Raw genomic sequence first — 27,756 nt, 5'->3', positions numbered from 1 at the left:
CTGCAGAAGTCTGTTTGGGTGTGATTTATGTTAAAGGTCAGGTATTTCAAAGGAAGCTCTTTCTCCTCACTTTGCCAATTTGGGTTTATACATGCAGAAGCTTTAAAAATTCACAGAAAAATGAAATGAAAAAGAATAGAATTTTCCCACAAACTCTCTTGAAGCCCCTTCATACGTGATTTTATTCCAGATGAGCAGCTGTGAATCTTTCCTGTAAAAGCACAGCTCTCCTAGTTGAATTTCGTACAGAAAAAAACACCTCACATTCTTTTCTGGACTAGTAAAGTCAGGTGTCTAAATCCCCGTAGCTGCCCTACGGCGCCCAGGTGGCGGGGTCAGGTAAGCATGTGGCTGCTGGCCTCCCAGCCGCTCCGTGGGCGAAGGCGAGCTACCTGCTTCCACGGAGGTTGCTGGAGTAGTTGGAATTGACCCGGTGGCAGTCTTTAGGAGACTTGGTTAGAATATGAAATCTATTCTTCATTATTGAGTACAATATTCCCCCAAGTGGGTGACAGCTCCTCCTGGGGGACACTGGAATGACCAGATATGGGGGAGAAACCTGCAAACCAGATACCTACATTTTATCCTGGATTTTGGGCCTAGAATACAAGTTTTTAATTGCCAAGGAGGCACCGGGTAATTTTTATTTTCAGGAAAGGGGGCAGTAGGCCAAATAAGTTTGGGAAACTGATCTATTACCTAAGTACTCACCAAGAGCACATAGCACTGCCAAAGATTTAGCACTTGATATATATAATAAACGGGCTTACGTGGTAAAATATGAAACCAAAGTTAAGAGCTGTGGTAAGCTTAAAGGCCTCTCAATCGATGGAAAGGCAGTGGCTTGGATTGGGATTAGGAGAAAAGTCTGCGTTAGAGGATACGCTGTGACTATTAGGTGCTCCAGAGTCGATCCGGACTGCAACTCAAGGGCGACCCTACAGAGAACCACCTGTAGGGTTTCCTCGTAATCCTTGCAGGAGCTGAGAGCCTGTCTGGCCGCTGAGCCCCTGGCCGGTTCAACCTCAGGCCTTTCAGTTGACAGCCAAGTACCAGCTAGAAAAATCTGTAAATTCAAACCTACAAAAGCAGAGAAACCCACCAGCTCTCTTACTGGTAGAGAGGAAGAGGTCTCTAGGATGCTCATATCTTTGCATATGCCACAACAGAAAAAGCACTTCAGATGCATTTGAGACTCAAGGGTCCTGACTTGACTGTAAGACAGTGTGATACCACTATTCCAAATCCATTCAGGCATGCATTCCACCTCCTGCACTTGTTTTTATTTCTTGGCTCAGGTTCAGCTTCAATGTCTATTGGTAAAGTTGGATGAAAGAAAAACCTCATCATTTCTAGTTCATATAGCTGCTGTAAAAGGTCAAAAAGTTATTAAATGAGCCTTGTTAACTCTGTTCCTTTTGTATTGATATTGCATGAAGGTGAACTTGAAATTACTGAATAAATAACAAGTGTAAAGCAGTGGTGTACCTAGACAAATGATACTTTACACATAATGTTTTTAAAGCATATGTACAGGAGCAAAAAAAATACAAAATTAGTTTCCAGTTTGCCTGGAGATCATTCATTCTCTCAGAGGCAACCACTACCCATTACCACTAGTTTGTGTGTGGTTATAGTGATGATCTTATGCATATAAAATGTTTATATGTAATTATAGCTTTATCTTGCAAACTGCAAGTTTCATACCTGTTAATCTAATTGCCTTGTGTAACTTCCATGCCAGTCCAAGTACTCCAATATTTACATTGTATTCCATTTTATATTACACTCTGCTGTCTCCCTATTCATGTTTTACTTTAATATTTAAATCCTTGTTTTATGCAGCAAGCTATGCAGTGAACCATTTTGTTGTAAAGTCTTAAAAAAAGAAAGGTCTTTTTCTTTGTACATCAAGTCAAACCCCCAAATTCTGTAGCGAGAAAAGACACATTTTCACTCTGAAACATTTGAATTCTGTTGCACATAAAGGCAATTGGAGAATTTTAATCTGTTTATGACAATGGGTTCCCAGTTTCTGTTGCCCAGCTGTGAGCCTGAACAGCGATTGAAGCAGTGTGGGGTGGTGATGTGTAAGATCCCTTCCAGCAGTAAAATTCTAATTTAGGATTCCTGAGAAGTTGCAGCTAATGCATGCTATATGTTTTGTTCTTTAACAAACATCTCATTATATTTTAAATAAACAGATCCTAACATTAAGTGCCAACAGAAACCCTGGTAGTAAAGAGGTTATGCATTGAACTGCTAACCTCAAGATTTGTAGTTCAAAACTGCTATCTACTCCCAGGGAGAAAATTGAGGATTTCATAAAGAATTAGTCTCAGAAACCCAAATGGGCAGTTCTACCCTGTCCCACAGGGTTGCTATGAGTCAGAACTGATTCAATGGCAGTGAATTTGTTTTTTGTTTTGGTTTCACATTTAATACTATGATCAGGGCTCATCTGTACCGTTCTCCACGAGTTTAATATTGCAACACGTGCCACCAGAAGGCTCTTAGAAATGAGACAGAATTAAAATGGAAAAACCAGCACTAGTCATGACTATGGGCCTGTCCTTCAACTACTGTCCTGCTTTCTCAAAACGGGTGAGCTCTGTTTTAATAATTTGCCTAAGGTCCCAGTCTGCTCCATCAAAGATGAGTTAAAATGAGTATTTGGTGGGAAGAGTGTTTTATTGGATTTTACACATTTTTCTTATTGGATTTTACACATATATTTTGCAGATTCTTTGTTTTAAAAACCAAGGAAGGCTAAATACTCAGCAAAGTCATTGAGTTCTCCCAACCCCATCCTCTCTCCCTCAACCTACAACCCCCACCTTCTCCCTGTTCCACCCTCATCCCTTGTTTTATTTTTTTAAAAAAACATTTTATTGTGGGTTCATACAACTCTTACCATAATCCATACATACATCCATGTGTCAAGCACATTTGTACATTTGTTGCCATCATAATTTTCTTTAAAAAAAATTTATTAGTGACTCATACAACTCTTTATCACAATCCATACATACATCAATTGTGTAAAGCGTATCTGTACATTCTTTGCCCTCATCATTTTCAAAGCATTTGCTCTCCACTTAAGCCCTTGGCATCAGGTCCTCTTATTTTTCCCCTCCCTCCCTGCTACCCCCTCCCTCATGGACCCTTGATAATTTATAAATTATTTTGTCATATCTTGATCCCTGGTTTTAATATATTTTTTCTTTCAAAAAGGAAATGAATCATTAATGAACCTCATTGCATACTCCAAGAAATAAGCCAAGACCAAAATCTAATACTAGACTTATTCAAACAATTGTCTCTATATTTTTGTTGGCCTAAATAACTTCAATTTCTCTTCCCAAAGACACACAAAATTCATTTTTTACTATGTATTTCCTTAGCTTAAAATTTAATTGCTTTTTGCATATGGAATTCAACTCTATACGAGATATGAATAGATGGACTATCTTCAATAGAGAAAATGTTTTTCCCTAATTAAAATACTCTAAATTCATATATTCTGATATGGCTTCACATGGGTTTATGTCGTCACTAAAAGTTATGTGGGCCTTTTCAGCTATCTTACAATGTAATCACCACTGGCCAAAGGGTACATCCACATACAAAGGTTCATTATCTTTCAATGAAAATAGTAGGGGATCATTTTTCTTTTAAAAAGGGAACAGGTGAAAGTTTTTAGTGGGGACATTTTCAGTCAGGCTAAATTAGGTATAAAAACTTGATTTGTTTCTAAATTCAAAAATTACAGAAAGGGAGAAGCCTAGGCAGGGCCAGATTAAACATCTGGACAAGTCACAAACAGTCCAAAATATCAGCTGTCTTGTTACGATTATGCAACAAAACTATGAGGTCTATTATTAAATATGTATACCAATACAAAATCCCAAACACACACGTTTAGGATTTAGGCATGTATATGGTCTAAAATGTCCAAGGATTCATATTCTAAGAAAATGTACAATTGTTGCATATCATAACCCTGATTTTAATATATATTTATACTTTCTGTTCCAAAATATGCCTTATGTGCCTTGATGGAGGACAATTCAATCCTGGCTCCACTACACCTGACTGCCCTAAGTGCTTCCTCCATATTCTTCAGTCACTGACAGGGATGAGCAGATCTAAGCTCGTTAGACCACTGAGCCCTCAGAATCTGCTGAAGAATCCTGGGAAAGCTTTGTCATATTAAGTGCGGCCTCCTGGCATCCAGCCTGGCTCTTGTGCTGCATACAAATGAAGTCGCACAGGGCCCCAGCGGCTAGTGGCAGAGATCCCACAATCACGCGGGAGGCCAGCCTGAGGAGAATGCTAACGCTGTGGTTGAGAAGAGGAAAACAAAATGAAATCCCGAGATTCTTGGTGACATCATCGGACCGCTGCGTCAGCAACACTGAAGCCTCTCTACCAAGACTGCATGTGTCTCAACCCGACAGTTTTTGTTACTATTTAAATAATGTTAAGTTGGATTGTCCCCCAAAATTACAAAGTGGTACCAGTATAGCACTCTTTCAACTATCATAATCTGTATCAACTAGAACCACACAGACACGCCTTCATACTACTTAATCTATAAATCTGAAATTGGGATATTCTATTTTAATAGAATGAATTTGAAAAACAATTTTTTAATATTTGAATTTTATTAAAAAGTTTACATCCATCATTACGGCCTTATTTACTCGAAGTTCTTGCTATAGGCCTTGTCTTGAATGTGTAAAACCATTCGCCGTGCATAGAAGTCTCTGTATTCCTCTGGTAATTCACCCAGTGTCTTCAGAGCTCTGTCCAAAATTTGGGCCGCTCTGGCTGCCGCTACCAGGTCTTTGTTTCCGTAGGTGTCCGTCTTATCATAGCACTCAGAAGGGAGGTGCTTCCAAAAAACGTTCACGCCCACTCCAAACTCTTCAGAAATTATGTTATGGAACCATAAAGCTGCAGAACGTGTTTTAAAAAACAAGTTAAAAATAAAACCTAGTTAAAAAAAAGATTCCAACCCCAAAATGTCAGTGAAATATCACGAATTACATATAGCCAATGTAAGAACTCATTCCTGTAACTAGATCCCTCGTTAGCACACTCCTAACTTGAACAGAATCATTTTCACTCTAACTTTTGTGAATTGCCAACCAATTTAAAGTGTCAATAGAACAACCCTTACTTTTTAAACCTTTAGAAATAGCTCCCTCTCCCCGTTTAACTTTAAAGATATAATAAAGTGCTTGTTTTGCAGTGTGCTAATTTGGGGCTGTGGTTTGTGTTCCTTGTTTACACTTTCTGAGCAACGCAGCGAAATCAAAGTAGTTTACTTTTGTGTGCAGAACATCCCAGTTACGGAGGGATTCACTGGCCTTTTCTGATGCAGTGATCTCGTACTTTTGTTTCCAAAGACTTCCTGTTCAAGTTCAATTTGGCTCTCTAACGTGCTTGGTTTGTATCCACTACAACCTCCTCAGTTTTATATTTCTGATGCAAGTGTAATAATTTTTATTTCTTAGAGCTCCTTTACAGTAACTATAGAACCTAATACTATACTATACTTTGGTGGCGGAAGGAGTTGGTGAACTTTATTCTATTATACAGCTAATTAGATATTTAGTCCCACTAGCAAGTTTATGAATCTAACACAAGAACTCTTTGTGGGCTATTTTTCAAATAAAAAAAGTTCCTATACACGCGATAAGAATAAACTGACATCACAACTTAACAAACATAAAGTATTCACATTAGAAAATGTCCAATCTCCAGTGGAGAAAGGAAGAGCAACTAGACGCCAAGTGTCAGGCACAAATTCAGTCTAAATGTTACAGGAAACTAGTTTTCAAACATGGTTTTAATCTTACTGACTTAAAAGTCTTCATTAAGAAATTCAATGTAGCCTTTTTTCCCCTCTGCCCCTCTGCCTTCTCTCTCTCTCTCTCACACACCTCATCTCATCACAGGTCACCACCTGTGGGGTGCAGTCCTGTATCCAGTTAACTGCAAAACCTGAAACTTCTTGTATCCTTTATAAAAACTCACTTGAGTCACACACACATACAAAAAATTCAATATAAAAAGGTAACCATATTATTAAATATAAATCCAAACAGAGCTTTTGTTATACAAATGCTCAGTATTGACCAACATTATATAAAAATAAGGGAAAACTGCACACCTTCCAAGATATAAAATCCAAAATCTTTAAAATTAAAAAAATTTTAAATGGCAGTGCCACTTAAAAAATATGCTGGTTATTTTCAGTGAATTTAAGAATTAGAAGTCAAGGTATCATGTCTTTAGACAAGTAAAGGATTTTGTATCTGGTCCTTTGGGAAATACACACATTAATAAAGCCTGGGCTCCATGTCCTCAAAATTTATAATCTAGTCCAACTGTTATAATTTTATTTTTAAAGTCTACATTCTAATTTGCCTACATAATAAAAAGAGGTACTCATGAATATGAATATATATAGATAAGGAAAATACAAGAAGACAAAAAATGTGACACAACTGATTTATCTTTAATTCTACTCTTACATGAATTTAAGTTTCCCAATACAACTATAAAAAGAACTTTTTGGCCTGTGTGCCATTCATCGCTCAGGGGCTGCATCTGCGGCCTCCTGCCACCTAAGCCCGTTTGCCATGGCCCACAGGACAGAACTGCCCTCGTTGTACCACGGCGGCTTCCAGGTGGCTGTGCACCGGTACGTCACAGTCACATTCCCACAGCAGAGAGCCCAGGCCAAGACAGACTAGGAAGAAGTACTTGGTGGTCCACTTCGGAAAGAACTGGCCGTTGGACACCTTGTGACCAGCCACAGCACACTGCCCAATGTAGTGCAGGCCGACGGCCCCTCAGGCTGGAAGGCAAAAAAGAACTTTTTTCTGAGATAGTTTTAATTTTTCATATTTAATTATTTATGTAATTAAAGAGGAATGTGGACCACTCCATGAAAATATGCATTATTATGTCTACTTAACTATCACATCTTTTTAATTATTATTTATTTTCTAACATTTTATTGGGGGCTCATACAACCTTTATCACAATCTTAATGCATGCCTTTAATCTTAAGTATGATTTCTATAATTTCAGGCAGGTATTCACTTTTAAATATGAATAACAGATGTCACTCATATGACTGATAAGGAACATCATGCACATTTTTGAGGTTTTCAAACTAACATTTGTTGCACAAGAAATGTAGGTGCCACTGGTGGTGTAGTGTTTGTAGAGAGGGGGAGGGTGCAGGGCTGGGGGTAATGTGTTGGGCGGCTAACCACTAGGTCAGCAGTTCAAAACCACCACTAGCCACTCCATGGAGAAAGATGAGGCTTTTGAGTCCTAGAAAGAGGTGGGAGGCAAAGGGCATTTATAGAGGTCTAGACTAAGCCATGTACATATGCAAATATATCTGAGGATGGGGAAATAGATCTAAGTGCCTATATTTATAGGTTTAGTATTAAGGTGGTGGAAGGACATTGGGACTCCACTCAAGTACTCCCTCAATGCAAGAATATTTTCTTCTATTAAATTGGCATTCAAAAAAATTTTAAATTAAAAATAAATAAATTGGCATTTTATGACACTCACCCTCCCGACACAACTGCTGAAGACAAAGCAGGTGAATAAGCAAATGTGATGAAGAAAGCTGATGGTGCCAGGCTATCAAAAGAGATAGCTCAGAAGCAACAAAGCTCGCATGGAAGAACCCACCAGCCTGTGTGATCACGAGGTTCCAAAGGGATCAATTATCAGGCATCAAAGAACAAAAAAAATCATATAATTGGGTGCACACCTCCATGATACGATTGCTGAGGACAAACGGGTGCATAAGCAAATGTGGCAAAGGAAGCTAATGGTGCCCGGCTATCAAAAGGTATAGCGTCTGGGGTCTTAAAGGCTTGAAGGTAAATACAGTCATCTAGCTCAGAAGCAACAAAGCCCACATGCAAAAAGCACACCAGCCTGTGCGATCATGAGGTGTCGAAGGGATCAGATATAAGGCATCATCAGAACAAAAAAATTTTTACCATAGTGAATGAGGGGGAGGAATGCAAAGTGGAGACCCAAAGCCCATTTGTGGGCCACTGGAGATCCCTTGCAGAGGGGTCTAGGGTAGGAGATGAGTCAGTCAGGGTGTGATGTAGAACCGATGAAGAATACAGCTTTCCTCTAGTTCCTAAATGCTTCCCCCCCTTCCCCCCAACTATCATCTATCATGATCCGAATTCTACCTTGCAAGTCTGGATAGAGCAGAGGATGTACACTGGGGCAGATAGGAGTTGGAGACACAGGGAATCCAGGGTGGATGATACCTTCAGGACCAAGGGTGTGAGGGGGAATTCTGGGAGGGTAGAGGGAGAGTGGGTTGGAAAGAGGGAACTGATTATAAGGATCTACATGTAACCTCCTCCCTGGGGGACGGACAACAGAAAAGGGGGTGAAGGGAGACACTGGACAGGGCAAGATATGACAAAATAATAATTTATAAATTATCAAGAGCTCATGATGGAGGGGGCAGCAGGGAGGGAGGGGGAAAAAGAGGACCTGATGCCAAGGGCTTAAGTGGAGAGCAAATGCTTTGAAAATGATGAGGGCAATGAATGTACAGATGTGCTTTACACAACTGATGTTATGTATGGATTGTGGTAAGACTTGTATGAGCCCCTAATAAAACATTGGGAAAAAAAAGAAAGTAAGTCAGATCAATTGCTTGGCTCACAGTTAAAAAAAAATCAAGGGTGCAATTAAAAATTTGTGCCTTTCAAAAAAAATTTTTTAATAAAAAAAAAAAGAATTAAGTGTCAAGGACTCCCATTGTTTGTCTGGTGTCCAGTCACATAAGGACGTAATCTGTGCACATCAACAATCTCAGCAGTGTTTTAACTACATTACCGTGGACTACATCAGAAGGACTTCGTGTTCCAAGAGGATGCTCAGGAAGACCCTCTTTCATGAAATAACAAAGCTGTCTCAAAGGTGAACTACAGGCAGGTAAAAGGACTGAGATACAGATTCTGGGCTCACACTCAATCCTAGCTCCAACCCAAGAACAATAGTTTCAGATATGGTCCAGCTCAATAAGCAGCTCCATAAAGAAAGCAAGGAGCTGTGGACGCTACAGAAAAGGGTCACGAAGAAACTAGATGGAGCCCTGCTGTCAGAAAAACAGCAATCTGGGGTCTTAGAGGTTTGTTTTCAAACAAGCAGCCCTCTAAGTGACACGTCAACGAAGCTCACGTGAAAGCAATGCACCAGTGTGTGTGATCCAAGGGCTGTAAACGCTACACACCAAATCTGAAGGAGGGAAAGGTATCAGTTTAAATAGTGAAATTCTGGTTTGCAGAAGCCTGTAGATGACAGTGGGAGCCCAAAATACATTCAGAGGATCCACACATGGAATACGCCTCTGGTGATTCCCGTCTGACCATAAAGGAGGGATGGGAATAACCTGGTTATCAGACAGAGTATTGGAGATATAATTGTAGATTTAAATAAATGTGACTTTAATGGTTAAAACCTTGTCATTTGATCTTCATTTAGTTTCACTTTGAGTTTATTTGATTTTTAATATTTTCTTTATTTCTCAAATTAGGACTATCTCTGTTGCATCTCGTTATTGTTGGTAGTGTTTTAGACTCTCTGTTATGTATCTTTATATGTTTCTCGGCATATGAAGCCCAGGTTCTGAGAATCTATGGAGATGATAACGACAATATGGTTCCTAGGGTGGTAAGGTGTGAATGTGGGGGGTGGGGGGTGGGGGTTAATGGGGAACTGATGTCAAGCAGTACAAGGGAGAAAATGTTTCGAAAATGACTGTGATAGTGAATGTACAACACTGCTTGACCTGATTGAACTATTGCTATGAAGTCTGGATTGTGTCTTAATAAAATGGTTTAAACAGCAAGAGTAACAGTCTTGGAAACCCAAGGGGCAGTCCCACTCTGTCCTGCAGGGTCCCTGGGAGTTGGAACTGACTTGATGGCAGTGAGTTTGCGTTTCAACTCATAGACTGCTACAGAAAAATGCACACAAAAGGTATCAAAGGTTGAGATTGTGAAATCTTGGTTTTTAATAAAATTTCTAATCTATTTTGGTTTTAAAAATTTACTATTTCCTAGTAAACACTTAAATGACATAGTCCTAAAATTTGCAACTATTTTAAATATAAAATGATTGTGAAACAAAATGAAACAAATAGGCACATTATTTTCCCAGTTATAAAGTGTCTTGCTTGGTGTCATTTAATCAAATAGCCCAAGAGTGCTACTAAGTTTATGTGGTGGGCTCTGAAAAATAAAACCTAGTTTTACAAAAATGTGCAGACACTATGATGGCATGGACATGAGGTCACCTAACAATACTTTATAAACACACACACCTGTGTCCGCAAGTTTCTTCTACAGGACAGGGAACACAGCAGATGAATGTCAGAGTACAGACTTTCTGAACAGCACACTACTGCGTTTCAGAATCCTTACCGGGAATGAATAACACATCTCCAGCTTCAAGGGAACACTCGTATCTTCTCGCCTTGGAAAACAGTGGATATTTTGCCAAGTCTGGCTTATCTATATTCAGTACTTCTGATTTAGTACCTAAACAAGTTCCAAAAAAAAAAAAAAAAAGAATCCAGATGGCAAAAAGTTGGCAAATTTTTTAAAGTAGTCACAAATATATGAGAATTTATTCTTTCTGTACAATTACTGAACCCACCTGGAGAGAACAATTAGTATTCTCCTGAAATCTCAGACAATTTTCAACGACCTACCCTCTAATTATGGCCATTGGCTCCTTTGTAACATAATTAAGACAACCCGAAAAACCTCGTTCTTCAAGTAGCCTATCATTACCTGTGTACACATACACAACGCAGAACACAATACATCATAATTAGAAAGAAATCCCAAGATGTTCTATGGGAATAAAGAGTTCTCAGAGTCAATGAATAGTCCAGATCTTAGAAATGTAACTAATACACAAGGAACATACCTGATAAATATAAATACTGGGCATCTCGAGGACTGAATAGTACAACACGCTTTTTTCCTGTCACTTGTATTAAGAAGTTATCCATAATCTAAAGACCAATAAGAAATTATCGATAAATAATATCTAACATTCAAATTAATAAAACCAAACTATTCTAAACAGTCGACTGTAAATCCTATTCCTTAGCAGAAATGTCTGCTTCAATAAACAACATGTGGAACCTAAGTTATTATTATTCTACTTGAACAATGGAAGCATGAGTATTCCATACACTACTAGGCCATGTCTAAAACCATGTCTACAGCATTGCTTTAACCATGGGAAGGCTAAGTAAGCCATTAGGAAACCTGGAGGCAAGAGACTGTTTGCCCTTGACCTGCCATTAACCAGTAGTGAGAGTTATCAAACCTATCTGAGCTCTCCTTGGTTAACATTTGCTTTAATGCTGGACCATAGACTAACAGCACTGGGGAAATGCAAGGTACTGCTGCAAGCACTACTCGCCCTTCTCAATACGTGACCAACCATAATTTGGCTATAAACCATTTGCCATCCAGTGGACCCCACCTTGTAGTGACCCTAAGGGGCACAATAAAACTGCCCTAATGGTCTCCACAGCTAAGAATATGTCAGCTGATGGCCACAACTTCTAATGCAAAGCGGTTGGTGAGTATAACTACAACCTCGGTTAGCAGCTGAACACTTAGCCCCTGGCCCCCCGGTGCCCGAGGCTGGGCATAGGCATATTCCCTTCTCTGTTATCTCTTTAAGAATACAATCTGGCAACTGCTTTCGAGTCAATTCCAACTCACAGTGACCCTATAGTTTCATGGAACAAGGCAGAACTGCCCTGTGGGCTTCTGAGACCAACTCTCAATAGGAATAGAAAGTCTTAACCTTTCTCCTGCAGAGCAGCTGGTGGTTTCAAACTACTAATCTTGTGGTTAGCAGACTAACTCTGTAACCACTAAGCTTCCTGGAATCCTTTTATTTGCAAAGTTGTTTTTTTTAATTGCTGTAAAATGTTAGAAGTCAGAGCCACATAATTCTCAGATAAGGAACTAAAAGATATATTTAAGCAAGATCTATTAATGATTAACATATTCTTTCTACCTATGCATTTCTTCTAACACCAATCTCTTATTAGTACTTCTGTGGGCCTTAACTTAATAGTTACAACTCCTTTGACTGAATTTTAACTTAAGAAAACTTTTTATGTTATATCCTTTCTAATTCAAGGTAAAAGGGACATCACTTAGAATTCAAAATAGTCATGGAATATAGTTAAAACTGTATTTGCGCTACCACTCATTTTCTCCCCGTGCTGTTCATGTAAGACCTTTATGAAATAATATGCTAAGATTTCATAGTGATTTCATTTCATCAGGTACTATGTTGAAATCCTATCAAGAGGTCCTGTGCTGAATTATAAAAATGTTTGCATTGACACAATAGTTTGATTCAGAAAACAAAAAACATCAAAGCATATCCTTTGTAAATCATTGGGTAATATTTTAGCTTTTGAATTTTCTCCCAAACCACGCACATTTTTAATGTTTTAAAAACATTTACGTTTACATGCAGATAAGGAAGGAGGCCTGGTGGGAAGGGTGTTTTAGGAGTTGGGGTGCTAACCCACACAGTAAGCAGTTCTGAATGACCAGTGGCTCCATTGGAGAGCGAAGGCTTTATAGGGGTGGTTCTCCTCTGTCATACATACAGGTAGCCATCAGTCAGAATCGACTCCACAGCACTGAGGAGAATGAGCTCAATTTCCTATGCTTCTCGCTGCCCTACAAACACAGTAGCCATTTGCCATCGTCAGGCTTATGAGACTAGGCTTTCAGACAGACCCACATAGTACAATTGGTGCTTGGCCTTCTTCCTCGGGTATAACAGTTCCATACACACATTAATGACCCCTCATATCACAACCGGACCAAATGTGCCACTGTTGCAATGCCCTCTCGCTCTGTGCCCTTTACACACATAAAAGAGTTCTTCATAAAACTTGGTATATACACCAGGGTAAATAAAACAATAGGATTAGTAGCGCTTCGGCTCACACATGGACAGGTTTAAAAAGGTCTGCAGTATAGATAGCTGCAGACAAATTCAGTAACACACCTGCCTTAGTCTTGCTAGGTGTCTTCCTCCAAAAGGGGTTCACTTTTGAGACAAGGAAAAAACTATTTTCCGTTAGGAGTGTTACATTTTTAACAAACGCAGGCGGGCATTTTCCCAAGTCACTAGCGCGTTGCCCCCATAAGCAGGTTTTAGATGGATCAATTATTTAAACAGGTTTACAAACATCTCATATGCCTATCTTTATAGACACTAATAAAATTGACATGTGAGCAAAACTGCATTTTCTTAAAAAAACTATTTAATATAATTATTCACTCTTAATTTATAAATGAAATTATGTAATACTGTACATAAGATTTATATCTAATATTATACAGCATTTGAGATATTGGGTTAGAAGTATTGTTTTTAAGGATTGCTTGGGTCAGTCAGCATGACAATCTTTACAGTACTGTTTATCTCTACATTTGATATTTACTTTTTTTCCCCTTCAATTTTTTATTTAATTTTATTGGGTTTTTTTGCAACTTCTTCACTGTACATAGCCTGAATCCAAAGAACAAGGGCTGTCCATGTTCCCCGACATCCACCCCTCAAGAAAGCCTCTAGTTCCCGCTAGCCCTGGGTTCACAGCTGACACAGCCGCAGCTGCTAGAGCAGCACTGTGAGCAGCAGCGCTAGTGTCAGGCCCACGGTCCCACTTCTCTTCCCACCACGGCTCTCTGCGCACCGGGGCTTCCTCCTCCTCCTCAGTAAAGCCGTGTTTCATATTGAAGGTCTTGTGAATCTCAGGAGTTTTCCCTTGGTCATATTGGCAACAGTCTTGCATGTAGCATCAAGGAAACCTTTAATGTCTAAGTAGTTTGCAGCCAGAATAAGTTCAATGTTCAGGAATTCTTGGTCCCAAACTGGGACATCATCTGTCCTTTTCCTTTCCCTTTGTTCTCATCATCCTCACGAGGAGGAGAAGGGTCGTCCTGCTGGTGGATGCACCACTGAATGACTCTTTAATATTGCCGCATAACATTTGGTAAAGGAACTGGATCATCACCTCCATCATCCATTCCCAATCTTCCAACATGGTCTAGATGGTCACAGATTGCTTGGCAATTTTACATCGACTTTAAAGATCTCGCCATCAGAACTCTACAACTTCATTGAAGGCATGGGATCTCTCTTCGGGAGGCAGAGAACAAGGCCACTCTGATATTTACTTCTTAAGAACTTTTGGACTATGTTTATATTTATTACTGAAACAATGCTTCCATGAATTACTGATTTACTAGAATTAATACTCAATTTGCGTTTGCATCAAATAGACACATATCTGTGGATAGGTATATCACTCAGAAAATTCCAAGATTAGGCGGCTTAGAAGAAAATGGATTTGTCTCATTAAATGGATTAAAGTCAGCATAAATAGAAGGTAAACGTAAATGGTTTCTGTAATTTTCATTGAGGAAATCAAAAGACGTCAAATGACGCATCCCATAAACCTAGTGTTAAGTCAAGAAAACCTCCAAGATGCCCTAAGAGAGGCGTGACCATCAACTCTGACAAAAGAAGACACTGGGGCTGAGATCCAGAGAGTGGGAGAAGACAACTGAAGAATTCATATTGATGTGATTTCTACTTAAGTTGAGTTCTAACATAGTTTGGCATTTCAATTTAAGTATTGTGGCTTCAAGCTTTTAGCTTGATGAGTCCCCAAAGCATTAAGTGAACATCAGCTAGTTCAAAGAGCTGATCTTTTTATCAGTCTTTCAAGTTAATGAAGATGATTTTATAAAATGAATTGTTACTGGACTGAGTCTCAGATTTACTGAGATGAGAGCAATGTTCAATAACAATAATAATAAACAATAATAATAAAGCGGCTCATGAAGGGATCTGCTGAGCATTTAAATTCAAGGTAGCTCAGAGGTTATGGTACCTGGTTTTAGGAATTCCAAAGGAGAAATCTTAATAGAGTGTTTTGAAGGACACAGGATGGATCACAGGGACTTATAAGGAGAAAGCACAAATAAAACAGAAAACTGCATTGGTGAGAAAAGGGCCAGGAATTTATGCCCAATAATTTTTTCCATCACAACAATGCACCTGGTTATTGTTAAAATGTACAAAAGGCTGTCCTCGGAGAATTTTGGGGGAAATCTTACCCCAAGTACCCTACAGCCCTCCCTAATTTTGCCCTTTACACTTCTTTTTGTTCTCAAAACTCAGATTTAAAAGAAATACGATGTAAAACCCCTCAAGGATGCCCTAAACTACCATTTTTCGGGTGGTGTATATCAAGTGCAGAACTCTTCAGGGAAAGGTTAAGAATGATGGTGACACGGTTCAGAAGGGCACAGACCGAGAGGAAGGCTATGGTGAGAAATGATAGCTTCACATTTTCACACCTTTGCTTAATAAAGGTTTCTAGGATTTTATAGCAATACTTTGAATCACCCTCTAAACACAAAGATGAATCAAGAACTACGGAGAAGTGCAAATACGAAGAACTAAATAATCCATTCCTATAGCACCACTGTGGAGAACATCTAATTTCAAAAGTTACGTTCTAGCAAATTGTTAAAGATCTTCAGGGTGGTCTATCGGAGGGACCCTGGTTGGGACCCTGACTACAAGGCAAGCAGCTGGAACCCACCAGCTCCTCCATAGAAGAGATGAAGCTCTGTTTTCCTAGAAAGATAGTCCTATAGTGGGTCTCTGTGAGATGGAATCAACATGAAGGCAGGGAGGTTTGGTTTACAGAAGCTGAAACTGGGAATGTTAAATCTCTAGGCAGTCATGTAACATACATCATAATGAGTCCAGAGTTGCAATCCCGGTGAGCTAATACGAAAAACACTTGAAAAGAACTGCTCCTTTCTGAAGAAGTCTGGGAATTTAATATCTCCTTCTAATAAAGGAAACTGCTTTCTGATATCTGCAATATCCTGCATTGAGAAAAACATAATAAAGGATTAGATTTTTTTAAGTGTATATGCAGAACTTAATAGTAAATAAAATATTGGCATAATGTCTATTTTATTCACGATTACCATTAGACCCCATAATATACACAATGGGGCAAAGCTTGGTTTGCTGTTTAAAATACTATGATGTGAATATACCTGCCAACATGATCCTTCTAAAATGAAATAACTATAGAGTCAACAATAGCACCCCTATTAGGTGTAATATAATCCATTAACAGATTTTTTATTTTAATCAAGTATTATTTAATTATATCTACTCTAATACAAATCATTGTACATTCAGGAGTCTACAACTTGAATGCCACTGATCTATGGGTTCTACTAAGGAAAAAGAGTAAGTGGAAAAAGGAGCTAAACAGCGGCATAAAGAGGTAATAGATGATTTACTGGTACCAATCAGGAGTCATTCCTTGGCATGACGGCCATCTTAACTGACTCGGAGCACATGGCACAGTATTCAGAAGGAAGGTGGTATCACTCCTACTGCCCAAGTCTATAGAGCGAATTATTCACGATTTTTAATAACAACTTTTCATTAAAATTGATTTAGTTGAGTGGACGTTTGTAAAATACACCAAAGAGATTTCTTGGCTGCAGGGAAATGCAACATGTTTTATAGCCAAATGACCAGTTAAAGATTATTTTAAACACTATGTTTCTATAGTCCTACTTGAAAGATAAAGAATTACCTTTCTTTTTTTTAAAAAAATTTTTTATTGGGGCTTGTTCAACTCTTATCACAATCCATACATCCATCCACTGTGTCAAGCACATTTGTACATTTGTTGCCAACATCATTCTCATAACAAGTAATCAACTTCCAATAGCCTATTTCTTACTCCAGGACACAATCAGTGAGAAAAGAATGGAAAAGGATGAAACATGTATGTCAGGCAGTACGTACAAAATTAATAGCACTGGTTTCACACACACAAATGCACACAAATTCATTTAGGTTTCAAGTAACTGTTTTACATTAATAATATTTACCTTTCTAGGATCTTCCCCAATTGACCGTAAGTAGTACTTCTCATCCTAAACAACGCAAGGAAACACTGCATGGGCATTCATGTGAAAGTCTCAACAAGTAACGAAAGGAGGAAACAGTCTTACCATCTCACCCAATTAAGCAGTTTCCTAAAATGCAGTTAGCTTATCCTTTCTACGAATGCTCTCTGGTGGCCACATGAAGAAACGTTTTTACGTGCTTCTTGCAATAATGATTTTATCCACAAAACAGTAAATAAAACCATCATGCTTATTGTAGATGTTACCTCTGAACTGATTTGTTCTCAGTGTTTTAAGACTATTAACAAGATCTCTCACTTGCATAACACATGATTCACAATGTAATTTTGAGGGCCAAAAATAAGCTTCTTTAATATAACACAAATGTAGAATAAGAGATAAACCTGTATTTTTTAAAATAATTTTTTTAATCTAGAAAGTGAGTTTTGAGTAAATAGCTCCTATGTGCCAGGCATTGTTCTAAGAACGTCATAACTTTTATTTAATCAAGCTTCACAAATCTTATCTCCATTATATAACTGAAGCACAGAACAGTAATTTGGTGATTAAAAGATAATAGATAGCAAGAGTGTAACTCTCAGTTAAACTTTAAGAATGACCATCAGACGACTATAGTTCTTATATATTTAACATTCTTTACAAATAAAACCCTTCTAGCATATAGATATTAATGTCCTCAAAACATGTCAAAAATAATTACCTCTGAAATAAAGAATTCTTTATGCTTTTCTTCTGCTGCCCTCTGGACCAATTTGTTAAAAGGTAGTGTTCTGAAATAAACATGAAGGCATTCTTGGATTTATAATAAACAGGTAATCATTTGATCACCATAAATAGAAGTCGGAACAACTTGGTGGTAGCGGATGTTGAAGTGGGTCCACACTCGCACTAGGCATGTAGCAATACACACAGTACCGTTTCTACAAGGACCCCGAGGTAAGAGGAATGTAGTCTACCAGCTGTGACACGAGGCAACATTACTCATTATAAAAACAATCTCTCATGGTGAACTACAGCTAGACGAGAAGGGCTGTCAATGGACTGAAAATGCTTGTAGGAAGGAGAGAATTTAGCCGTGTAGCATAATTCTCCACGGAGGAACGTGGAAACTAAGTTTATGGGCTGTTTTTAGCTACTGGTTTCTGTGAAACCTAGAGCTCACCTAAAAACTAGGATATATTGTTATTAATCTTCAATCTTGTTCTCTTACAACAAAGTTGTCACGTGATCCCTGAACTAATGCAAGCATTCCCACTAATACTGTCCTATTAGAACCCCATTCCTTGCTCCGTAGCCTTCTGCAAAACTAAGTTGCCGACTGTTGGGGAAACAGGCACTGGAGGCCGTGTAGAAATCATGTAGAGCGAGCCTTACGGATGGAGAGCATAGGAGTCAGTCATCTACTCAGAGCATGGCAGGCACTGACATCAGGCACACTTCCACACTCTCATCATCATGACTGTGTTTCTCCAGAATCCCATCCTTGCTATCAAATGTACCAAGACGAGTTCTCTAGAAAAGCATAAACAGTGACTCTTAGCTACTACGCTCGTCTTAAGTGTTAAAAAAAGACTTCACTTGAGACAACTGAACACGCACACACGCAAGTGCAGAGAGAGAGAACTTTATATCAAGGAGAGGCACACACAGGCGGATAAGGGGTTACGGTCAGCAGTCCGTGGGCTGATGTTAAACTGGACTCTTTTTCTGAGGCGTGTAGCTGCAGGGACTCATGAACCAGGAAGCAGCAAAGAAACAATCTGACATTAAAAGAGATAACAGTGACATGTTGTGTAGGATTTCTTAATTTCTACCCCTAGAGTGTAAGGTGAGCAGCTCCAGGAGAGTAGTGGTTGTGCATGGGCTGCTAACCACAAGGTCAGCAGTGTGAAATCACCAGGGGGTGACGTGAGACAAAGATCAGACTTTCTACTCTCGTGGAGAGTGTCTTGGAAAACCCAAGGGGGTGTTCTACTCTATCCTTATGGGTAGCTGAGTCAGAATGGACTCAGTGGCAGTGAGCTTTATGTTTTTATAGTGCTAGGTTAAAGTGCTTGGCCCCTAACCAAACATTTGGTGGTTCAAACCCAACAGCCATTCTACAAAGTCAGCATCTGTAAAGACATGTAGCCTCGGCAACTCACTGAAGCTGTCTGTCACCTCAGGCCACGGAGTCACCTGTTCACATGACGTGTGACTGTCGGGCTGAACGCTGTGAGCTATAATAACAGTGTTCCAAACAGCAGCAGTCACCTAAGTGGGGCAGCCTTCAAAAGAGCGTCCAGACAATTCTAGACTTGGAAAAAAGACTTAGCCCTCGGTAAAGAGCAGAGAGATACTCTCTGATCTGATGCCAGAAAATGGGGCTCAATCGGAAGCCTTGACCCTAATGATGTGGATGGAATAAAGCTTTTACAATCATTTGCTGATGAGGCATGAAGCAAAGCGAGAATACCTGCAAATATCCATTAACACTTGGAATACAGAATGCAAGACACATGAGTCTAGGAAAATGGAAGTCATTAAAAATGCAGTGGTGATCGAAAGACCAACATCCTAGGCACGAGTGAGCTAACATGGATTGGCCATTTTGAATCAGGCAATATGGTCTACTATGCTCAGAACAATACTGAAAAGTAATGGTATTGTATTCATTGTTAAAAAGAGCACTTAAGACCTATCCTTAAGTAAAATGCGGTCAGTGAAAGGATAATATTCATATGCCTACTTTGATGATTTATTTTGATGACTCAGGGCTTCTCTAAGGACAATGAGGAAATGCGTATGCCGGAGCTGTGTCCTTTCACCCTGTTTATTCAGTCTGTGTGCTGAGCAAACAATCCGAGAGGCTGGACTGTATAGATGAAGAACGCGGCAGAAGGACTGACGGAAGGCTCATTAACAACCTGAGACATGCCTGAAATAACCTTGCTTATTCGAAGAGGCATTTACCGACAAAGAACAAAGACTACAGCTTGCAGATTGGATTACACTTCGACATAAAGACGAAAACACAAAAACAATTTAAAAATTCCTCACAATTGGACTAATCAATAGCATCATGATAAATGGAGGAAAGTCCTAAGTTGTTAAGAACTTAAATCTTATTGAACCTACAATCAACACTCATAGAAGCAACAGTCAGAAAGTCCAAAGACACTACTTTGGGCAAATCAGCAGCAAAAGATCTCTTTTGACACACTCAGCAAAAGCTAGGGCATCACTTTAAAGACTAAACTGTGCCGTAGTCAAGTCAGGGCATTTTCAATGGTCTCAAAAGCATGTGAAAGCTGGACATTGACCAAGGAAGACCGAAGAACTGATGGCTTTGAATTACGATGGTGAGAAAGAACAAAGGCACCACGGACTGCCAGAGAACAATCAAATCTGTTTTCAATGTTCAGCCAGAGGCTCCTTGAGGAAAGAGGAGAACTCATTGTCCATCTGTCAGGAAGAACCAGTCTCTGGAAAAAAAACATGCTTGGTAAAGTAGTGGATCAGTAAAACGACAATGGGACTGCACAGTGGCTGTAATCATCGGCCCAGAGAGGAAGGATCTCACGCTTGGCAGGGCCTGGGCCGTGCTCCACCCGCTGTAGGGTCACAGTAGGGTCACTGTGAGTTGTGACAGACTCACAGCATCTAGCCACAACTTAATTCAGAATGGACTCCAGGGCAATGGGCTTGTTTGTTTATTGCTAAAAATGGCTAAATCTTTCTTTTGTTCCCCTAACCTTGCACTAAGGAAATAATCTTGCAGTGTTTTACGAGTTCTAGTGAAAGACTTGGCAGAAACTGGGATTAGAACTATTATGTAATTTATGTGCTTCAAAATAGCTTTGAACATTTAAAAGACATGACAAAACATCGAGGCAATTCAAGATGAAGTTTCAATAGCCATTTGTTCAGTAGCCACTGGCTCCTTTGGAAAATTAACATCATTAACTGCCGGCTGCAAAACACTCATCATTCCAGGACTTTCTTCTACTTTTTTAATTTAATAAAAAATGAAAAGTTCTTAGTCACTAAGAAAAATTTATGGCAATTAAATTCATTTCATGCCCTATTAAAATCCAAACTATAATAGAAAATATTCTAAGGATCAAAAACTGAGAAATGTTTTGGCAGCTGCTACGTGAGTTTAAAAAAAAGACCCTAGTGAGAGAGGAATGGCCCTAGCCTTCGAAGCTCTGTTTAGCTCATGTCAACACTGAAGGCTTTGTGAACTACATGGTATTTCAACAGTTTAAACCTGCTGGGAATTGCACACGCTCAGAATTTGGAAGTTGTGTGCCTTGTAATTTAACATTTCAATGGAACTCATGAGAACAGCATATTAAATCTTTAAGATGACGCACTGAAAGCATTCACACGTAGACATTCAGCAGCTTTTGAATGTCTCTTTAAGATCTTTCAAAGATTGCAAAGCACAAAAAAACCAACTATGACTAAAATTAAAGGTACTTAAGGTATTTGGGCACAAGAGAAAATGAAGTAAGATTTTTAATTGTTCAAGATGACTTTAACAACTGCTTGTCCTGCGTTTTTGGCAGAACTGAGTCGATGCTGACTCATAGTGACAGGATAGAAATGCCTCGGTGGGTTTGTGAGACTAAACTCTTCGTGGGAGGGTAAAGCCCGTTCTACTGTGGAGCAGTTAGTGGTTTCAAACTGCTGACCAGGCTGTTAGCAGCCCAATGCATAACCACTACGCCACGAAGGCTTCTACTAGTATAGTAGAATCAATAAATCAACCAGGTGCTGAATGAACACACACACCCAGCTTTAGGTGTAATCTAACTCTTGTTTAAAGGAATTCTGTCCCGCACCATGACCCCAGAATATATAAGGTTTATACCTTATCATAAATAACCGTCTTTTAAAAGTTATGTTTAAAAATCAGTGAATTACATATTTTATATCTACCTATGATATATCAATCAAGCTAGCCAAAAGATAAAATATTATGTGGTCTTTATGTAATGATGTGAAATATTTTCAGTCTTTAGTTATTTGTTAAGCTCAGGATAAAGCTCAGGAGAGAATACCTATATGCAAAGTTCTTACTAATGAAGTCCATCTGTGGAACAGCAGCAACATGAATCTTGACCTCTTTCGTCCCTCCAACCAGGCTTAGGTAGTCCACGGTCCATTTGCTTGTACATGGCCCCAAATCAACTCCTTCCAACACAAGTGGTTTTCTCTGTATGTGCAGGGAAATAGGAAGACAAAGAATCAGTGAGCAGCAACAATACAATGCAAGTAGATCTCAACTCACAGAAATCCTATAGGGCAGGGTGAGTTCTGAGACTGTCACTCTTCACAGGAGTAGAAAGCCCCATCATTCTTATGTGGAGCACGATGGTGGTTTCAAACTGCTGCCCTTGAGGTTAGCAGCTCAGTGTGTAAACACTACACCACCAGACAAAATAACAAAACGTGCTCCTTATCCTCCAGACAGTCAAACTCAAAGCTTTTGAGGTTCATGATGGGGGAAAACACCTCGTGTGATTAATATGCCTGGAACAAAATTTTAGACAAGGAGGAAAAGACCCGAACTCAACAGCAGTTTAGAAAGAACCCTAGACAGGGCATTTTTTCATGAATATGCTTGATCACAAAAATATAGTACTTTCAGGGGCTCCAACGTAAAAAGATGAAGGTTTCTCCTCCTGTGGCTTAGTGATTACTTTTCTGGTTCAAAACCACCAGCAGCTCCTCAGGAGACAGATGGAGCTTTCTACTCCCTTAAGAGTCCGTTTAAGAACTCACGGGGCAGTTCCGTGCTGCTCTGTAGGACACCACGTCCTTGGTGGCATGAGTTTGGTCTCTGATTTCTCCTCTGGTGAGATGTACACCCCAGAAACCCACAGGGGCACTATGGCCTATCCTATAGGGTCACTGCGAGTCAGAATCAACTCAGTGGCAGCGGGTTCTTTTAGTTTGCTATTTGTGCTGTGATGATTAAAATTTATAATTTAAGAGAGATATTGATCTACTCTTTGTCAGGACATCAGTTAGACTTAGCACTATTTATATGGCCTTTCTTTTTGGTGTCTATGTAAGATAGGCAGGACAAGCAACCCCATGGAGACAGTGACGGTTTGGAGGTTGGGGGGACATGGGGAGGAAGAGGCAGGGGCAGGTGAGTGGTGAGCCAGTAATGACAAGGGTAGTGGAACAATAAGGGTTATAAAATTGACAGTGAGGAGGGTGTAGCAATCCTGGTCAGGTTAGATCAATCGAAAAGTGTCTGAGGAGTTACTGAGAAGTGTTCAATGGGTATAATAGTTTGGGCAGGAGAAGAGAAAAAAAAAAGCAAAAATTTATATATATATAATTATATAAGTATATTTGTCCATACGTGTACATATATATAAACACAATAAAGAAGTATTTGGACTTTGGGCCTCTACTAAACTCTCACCTAAGCACAAGAACAGTTTGTTCTAATAATGTGGCCCTATATGATACTCATCTTCCCAAAGTGATCTCCAAAGACAAAATGGGTGTATAAGCAAATGCAGTGAAGAAACCTGATGGTGCCCGTCAGGACCAGTGGTGAGAGTGGTGATACCTGGAGGGTGGAGGGAAGGTAGGGTAGAAAGGGGGAACTGATTATAAGGATCTACATATAACCTCCTCCCTGGGGGACGGACAACAGAAAAGTGGGTGAAGGGAGATGTCAGACAGTGTAAGATATGACAAAATAGTAATTTATGAATTATGAAGGGTTCATGAGGGAGGAGATAGTGGGGAGGGACAGGGGGAAATGAGGAGCTGATATTAATGGCTCAAGCAGAAAGCAAATATTTTGAGAATGATGATGGCAACAAATGTACAAATGTGCTTGACACATGGATGTATGTATGGATTGTGGTAAGAACTGTATGAGCCCCCAATAAAATGAATACACACACACACACACAGTGTCTGGGGTCATACAGGCTTGTAGTCAAACAAGTGGCCCTTGAGCAGGGAAGCAACAAATACCACATGGAAGCCTTTGTGATGATGAGGCATCATAGGAATAGGTATCAGAAGTTCAAAAACATGCCATCAAATGGATATGAAGGAGTGTGGGCAAAGTGGAGACCCAAAGCCCACCTGCAAGACAAGTGGGCAGGCCCTCACAGAAGGGCTTTGCAGGGGCAGGGGAGAGATGAACTCAGGCTGTGGCATAGCACTGATGAAACTCATAATTATCCTCTGGCTCTTCACTATTTCCTCCACCTACTGCTAAGGCTTATGTCTCATCTCACGTAAACTAACATATGTAGGGTATGTTCAGGCATATAAGACTGCTCGATGCAGGAGTGCCAGGATGGAAGACCCTACCGAAATAGCAATGTGAGGAATGACTCCCTGAGGATACTGAAAGGAGGGGGGACGGGGAAAGGGGAGCTGACAGCAATGATGCCTGTAGAACTCTACTCCAGAGGAGAGAATAACAGAATTGCAGGTGGGAAAAAAATATATGTATACATATAATAATGGAATATTTATAATAATTTATAACAAGGGTGGGGGAGGAAGGGGATAAAATTGAGCTTATATCAAAGAGTTCAAGAAGAAAAATGTTTGAAACTGATTATAGTAACAATTGTATGATTATGTTTGAACTCTATGAATTATGGAATGTTATGACATCTGTAAGAGCTTTCAATAAAATGAATAAAAAATAAGTAAAATAAAATTTCTACTTTAGCCAAATATTTGTTTCTATATCTGAAATTATTCCAAATCTATAGAACAGCAGGAAGATAGTATGAATTATTCCTATACATCTTTGATCCCGATTCACCAACTATTAATTTAGCATTTTGTTCTCATTTACTTTATAATCTGCTCTCTCGTTGTGTGTAGAGGACATATGAATCAACAAAATTCTCCTGAACCTTTTTTAAGGGTAAATTGCTAACACGTATTCTTTTCTTTCTAAAGAACTCACTCATTTCTGAGTTGATTCCGACTCACAATGGCCCTGTGGGTTTCTGAGACCGTACCTCTTTCCTGGAACAGACAGCCTCATCTTTCACCCACAGATTGGCATTGCAAACTGCTGACTTGGCATTAGCAGCCCAATGTATAGCCACTATGCCAGCAGGGCTCCTGACAACAGTCTCTTGCAGGATAATTTTTTTAAAATTAATATATTTTTTACATATCAGGCCATCCAGCCCATATTCAAGTAACAGCAATTGTACCTATGATAACCTTTAGCTATTTTCCTGCTCAGCATTCAATGTCATGTCACACTGCACTTAGCTATCAAGCCTTGGTATTTTCAGTAACCTTAGATGCATGTGAACGTTGGGCACTGAATAATGAAGACTGAAGAAGAATGCATTTGAATTTTGGTGCTGGCAAAGAATATTGAAAATACCTTGGGCTGCCAAAAGAACAAACAAATTGTCTTAGAAATACAGCCAGAGTGCTCTTTCGTGGCAAGGATGTTACGATTTCATCTCACACACTTTGAACATGCTGAGACCCTAGTCCTCGGGTCTAGGGACATGCTTGGTACAGCAGGTAAAGAAAGAGGAAGGCCCTCAACAAGATGGGCTGACACAGTGGCTTCAGTGGTGAGCTCAAACTTAAACAATGGTGGGGACGGTGCAGGACCACGTGGTATTTCATTCTGCTGTACATAAGGTCACTTTGAGTCAGAACTGACTAGACGGCACCTAGTCTTAACACCAGCAATGTCTCTTGTAGTTTCCTGTAATCTGAACAGTTGCTTTGCTGTTGTCTTCAACAACCTTGGCATTCCTGAAAAGTAACAGTTATTGTATAGAATGCCCTTTAGTTTGAGCTTATCTTGTGTTTCTTCAAGAGTAGATCAGGTTATAGATTTTAGAGAGGAGTGTCACACAAAGCCCTCTTTTCAATCAGTGCATGTCGGATGTCAGAAGATGTCAGAAGATAGTCCGCTGTAGTGTGACTTTTGATCAATTGGCAATTGTCTTAAACAAGAATTGCTATGATTGGTGTAAATGAGGGACTTTTTAAAACTCCATCATTTCTTCGATCGTTACTAAGTCAGCATTCGAATGTAAAAGTGAATAAGTATGTGTTCCATTCACTGGATCAGAAACAAGTGACGGGTATCTCACTGTCATCTAATTTGTATTCCTTAGGAATTTGAACATCTTTTCGTGTTCAAAAGTCATTTTTATACATCTTTTATGAATTATTCACTCAGTCTTGTGAATTATTCACTCAGGCTTCTGTCTCATTTTTTTTTAAATAGGATTTTTGTCATTCCCCGCCCCCTCAATTTTTAAAAGTTCTTCATATAAAAGGCCCAAATGCCCTTTATGGGATACTTTGGTAGAGGGTTGTGGGGAGGGCAAGAAGAGCCTATCTACCATGCCATCAAGTCAATTCTGACTCATCGGGATTCTGTAATCAAAGGCTTGAATCCTTGCCTATAGTTGCGCTCAGTCACAGTGTCAATTTCGACTCATAGCAACCCTATAGCGAACTTGCCCCGTGGGTTTCCAAGATGGTAACATTTTATGGAGTAGAAAGCCTCATCTTCCACAGAGGGCCTGGTGGTTTCACACCACTGAGCCTGCAGTTAGCAGCCCAACAGGTAAGGAGGGAGGGAGGGAGAGGGAGAGAGAAAGGAATGCTATTCTCTTTAAATACTATGAATATGAGGTAAGAAAATTACCAGTTTTCTTTTCTTTTTAACCATAAAAAGACTAATTGTAACTATGTCTATATTTTTCTTCTTCTTAAAAAAAAAAAAACCCCGCAGGATTCCTTATATCCAGTTCTGACTCCTGGCCTCCCTTGCAAAGCTTCCCAAGTAAATATACACTCCCTCCCTCCGCCTGGATATAGTGACCTCCTTTGAAAAGAAACCAAAAAACACCCTAATATTCAAATTAAACTTAAACATGTCTTATTTTTGGCCTATAACCCACCAGGGTAATTAGAATCGAACACCAGACTTCTCCTGGGGTATGGGCCTCTGCTTTCCCTGTTGGTTAGTGGTTTGAAAAATCCAGTTGCAGAAACCTGCAGTTGACTTCCGAGCGTAGTTCCCACGGAGAACCCCCCTCTGCACCTCAAGTCGCGCGGCGAAAGGCCTTCGCTGCCAAGGCAATGGCAGTGCACGACCGTCTCAGCTCAAATGCCTCTTTCCCTCAGCGCACCCGGTCATCCTGTCCCCCAGAAGTCGGAACCTGTTGTTTTCTTTGCTGTCTAAAAAGAGGGAACAGACGAAATACCGGGCTGTCCCGTCACCAGGAACAGTCGCCCCGGGCCGAGGGACGCACAGGCTCCTCGGCGTCGTGCGGGCGCAGAGCCGTGCGGGGCCGCCCCGCGTGGAAGCAGCCGGCCTTGCAGCAGTTCAGCCCGCCCGCGAGCCTCACCTGCGGGTAGAGGTGCTGCGTGAACTGTTCTCGCGAAACGTCCGCGAGCCGGGGCACCGCCAAGCGCGGCCCGGCCATCTTCCCTCCAGCCCCCTCCTTTTCCCGCCTCTGGCCCTCCCGGAAACACGGGCCACAAGAAAAGGTTCCGGCGGCTCGCGGAGGCGTGCTCCCCGGACTCGGGCGAGGGGCCGGCAGGCCTCGGTGCTACACAGCTGTGTGCTGGCAGAGGAAAGGAGGAAGTGGGGGGTTCTACCAGAGCG

The 27,756-nt window shown here is 40.1% G+C and overlaps 1 protein-coding gene across 1 annotated transcript; it reads right to left on the bottom strand.

Moving 5' to 3' along the window:
* Positions 1 to 3,154: 3,154 nt before the first annotated feature.
* Positions 3,155 to 27,710, bottom strand: TYW5 (tRNA-yW synthesizing protein 5). Its single transcript, XM_075530426.1, has 8 exons — positions 27,497 to 27,710; positions 22,160 to 22,314; positions 17,812 to 17,881; positions 17,073 to 17,117; positions 15,903 to 16,040; positions 11,011 to 11,098; positions 10,500 to 10,616; positions 3,155 to 4,959 (listed from the first exon to the last, which is right to left on the bottom strand). The coding sequence occupies exons 1-8, from the start codon at positions 27,572 to 27,574 to the stop codon at positions 4,703 to 4,705; spliced, it is 948 nt and encodes a 315-aa protein (XP_075386541.1). The 5' UTR covers positions 27,575 to 27,710; the 3' UTR covers positions 3,155 to 4,702.
* Positions 27,711 to 27,756: the final 46 nt, after the last annotated feature.

Source organism: Tenrec ecaudatus, chromosome 13 (genome assembly GCF_050624435.1).
Source record: "Tenrec ecaudatus isolate mTenEca1 chromosome 13, mTenEca1.hap1, whole genome shotgun sequence".
In the NCBI taxonomy this organism is placed as follows: domain Eukaryota; kingdom Metazoa; phylum Chordata; class Mammalia; order Afrosoricida; family Tenrecidae; genus Tenrec; species Tenrec ecaudatus.
The sequence above is the reverse complement of the archived record's forward strand: the minus strand, read 5'-3'. Positions and strand labels throughout refer to the sequence as shown.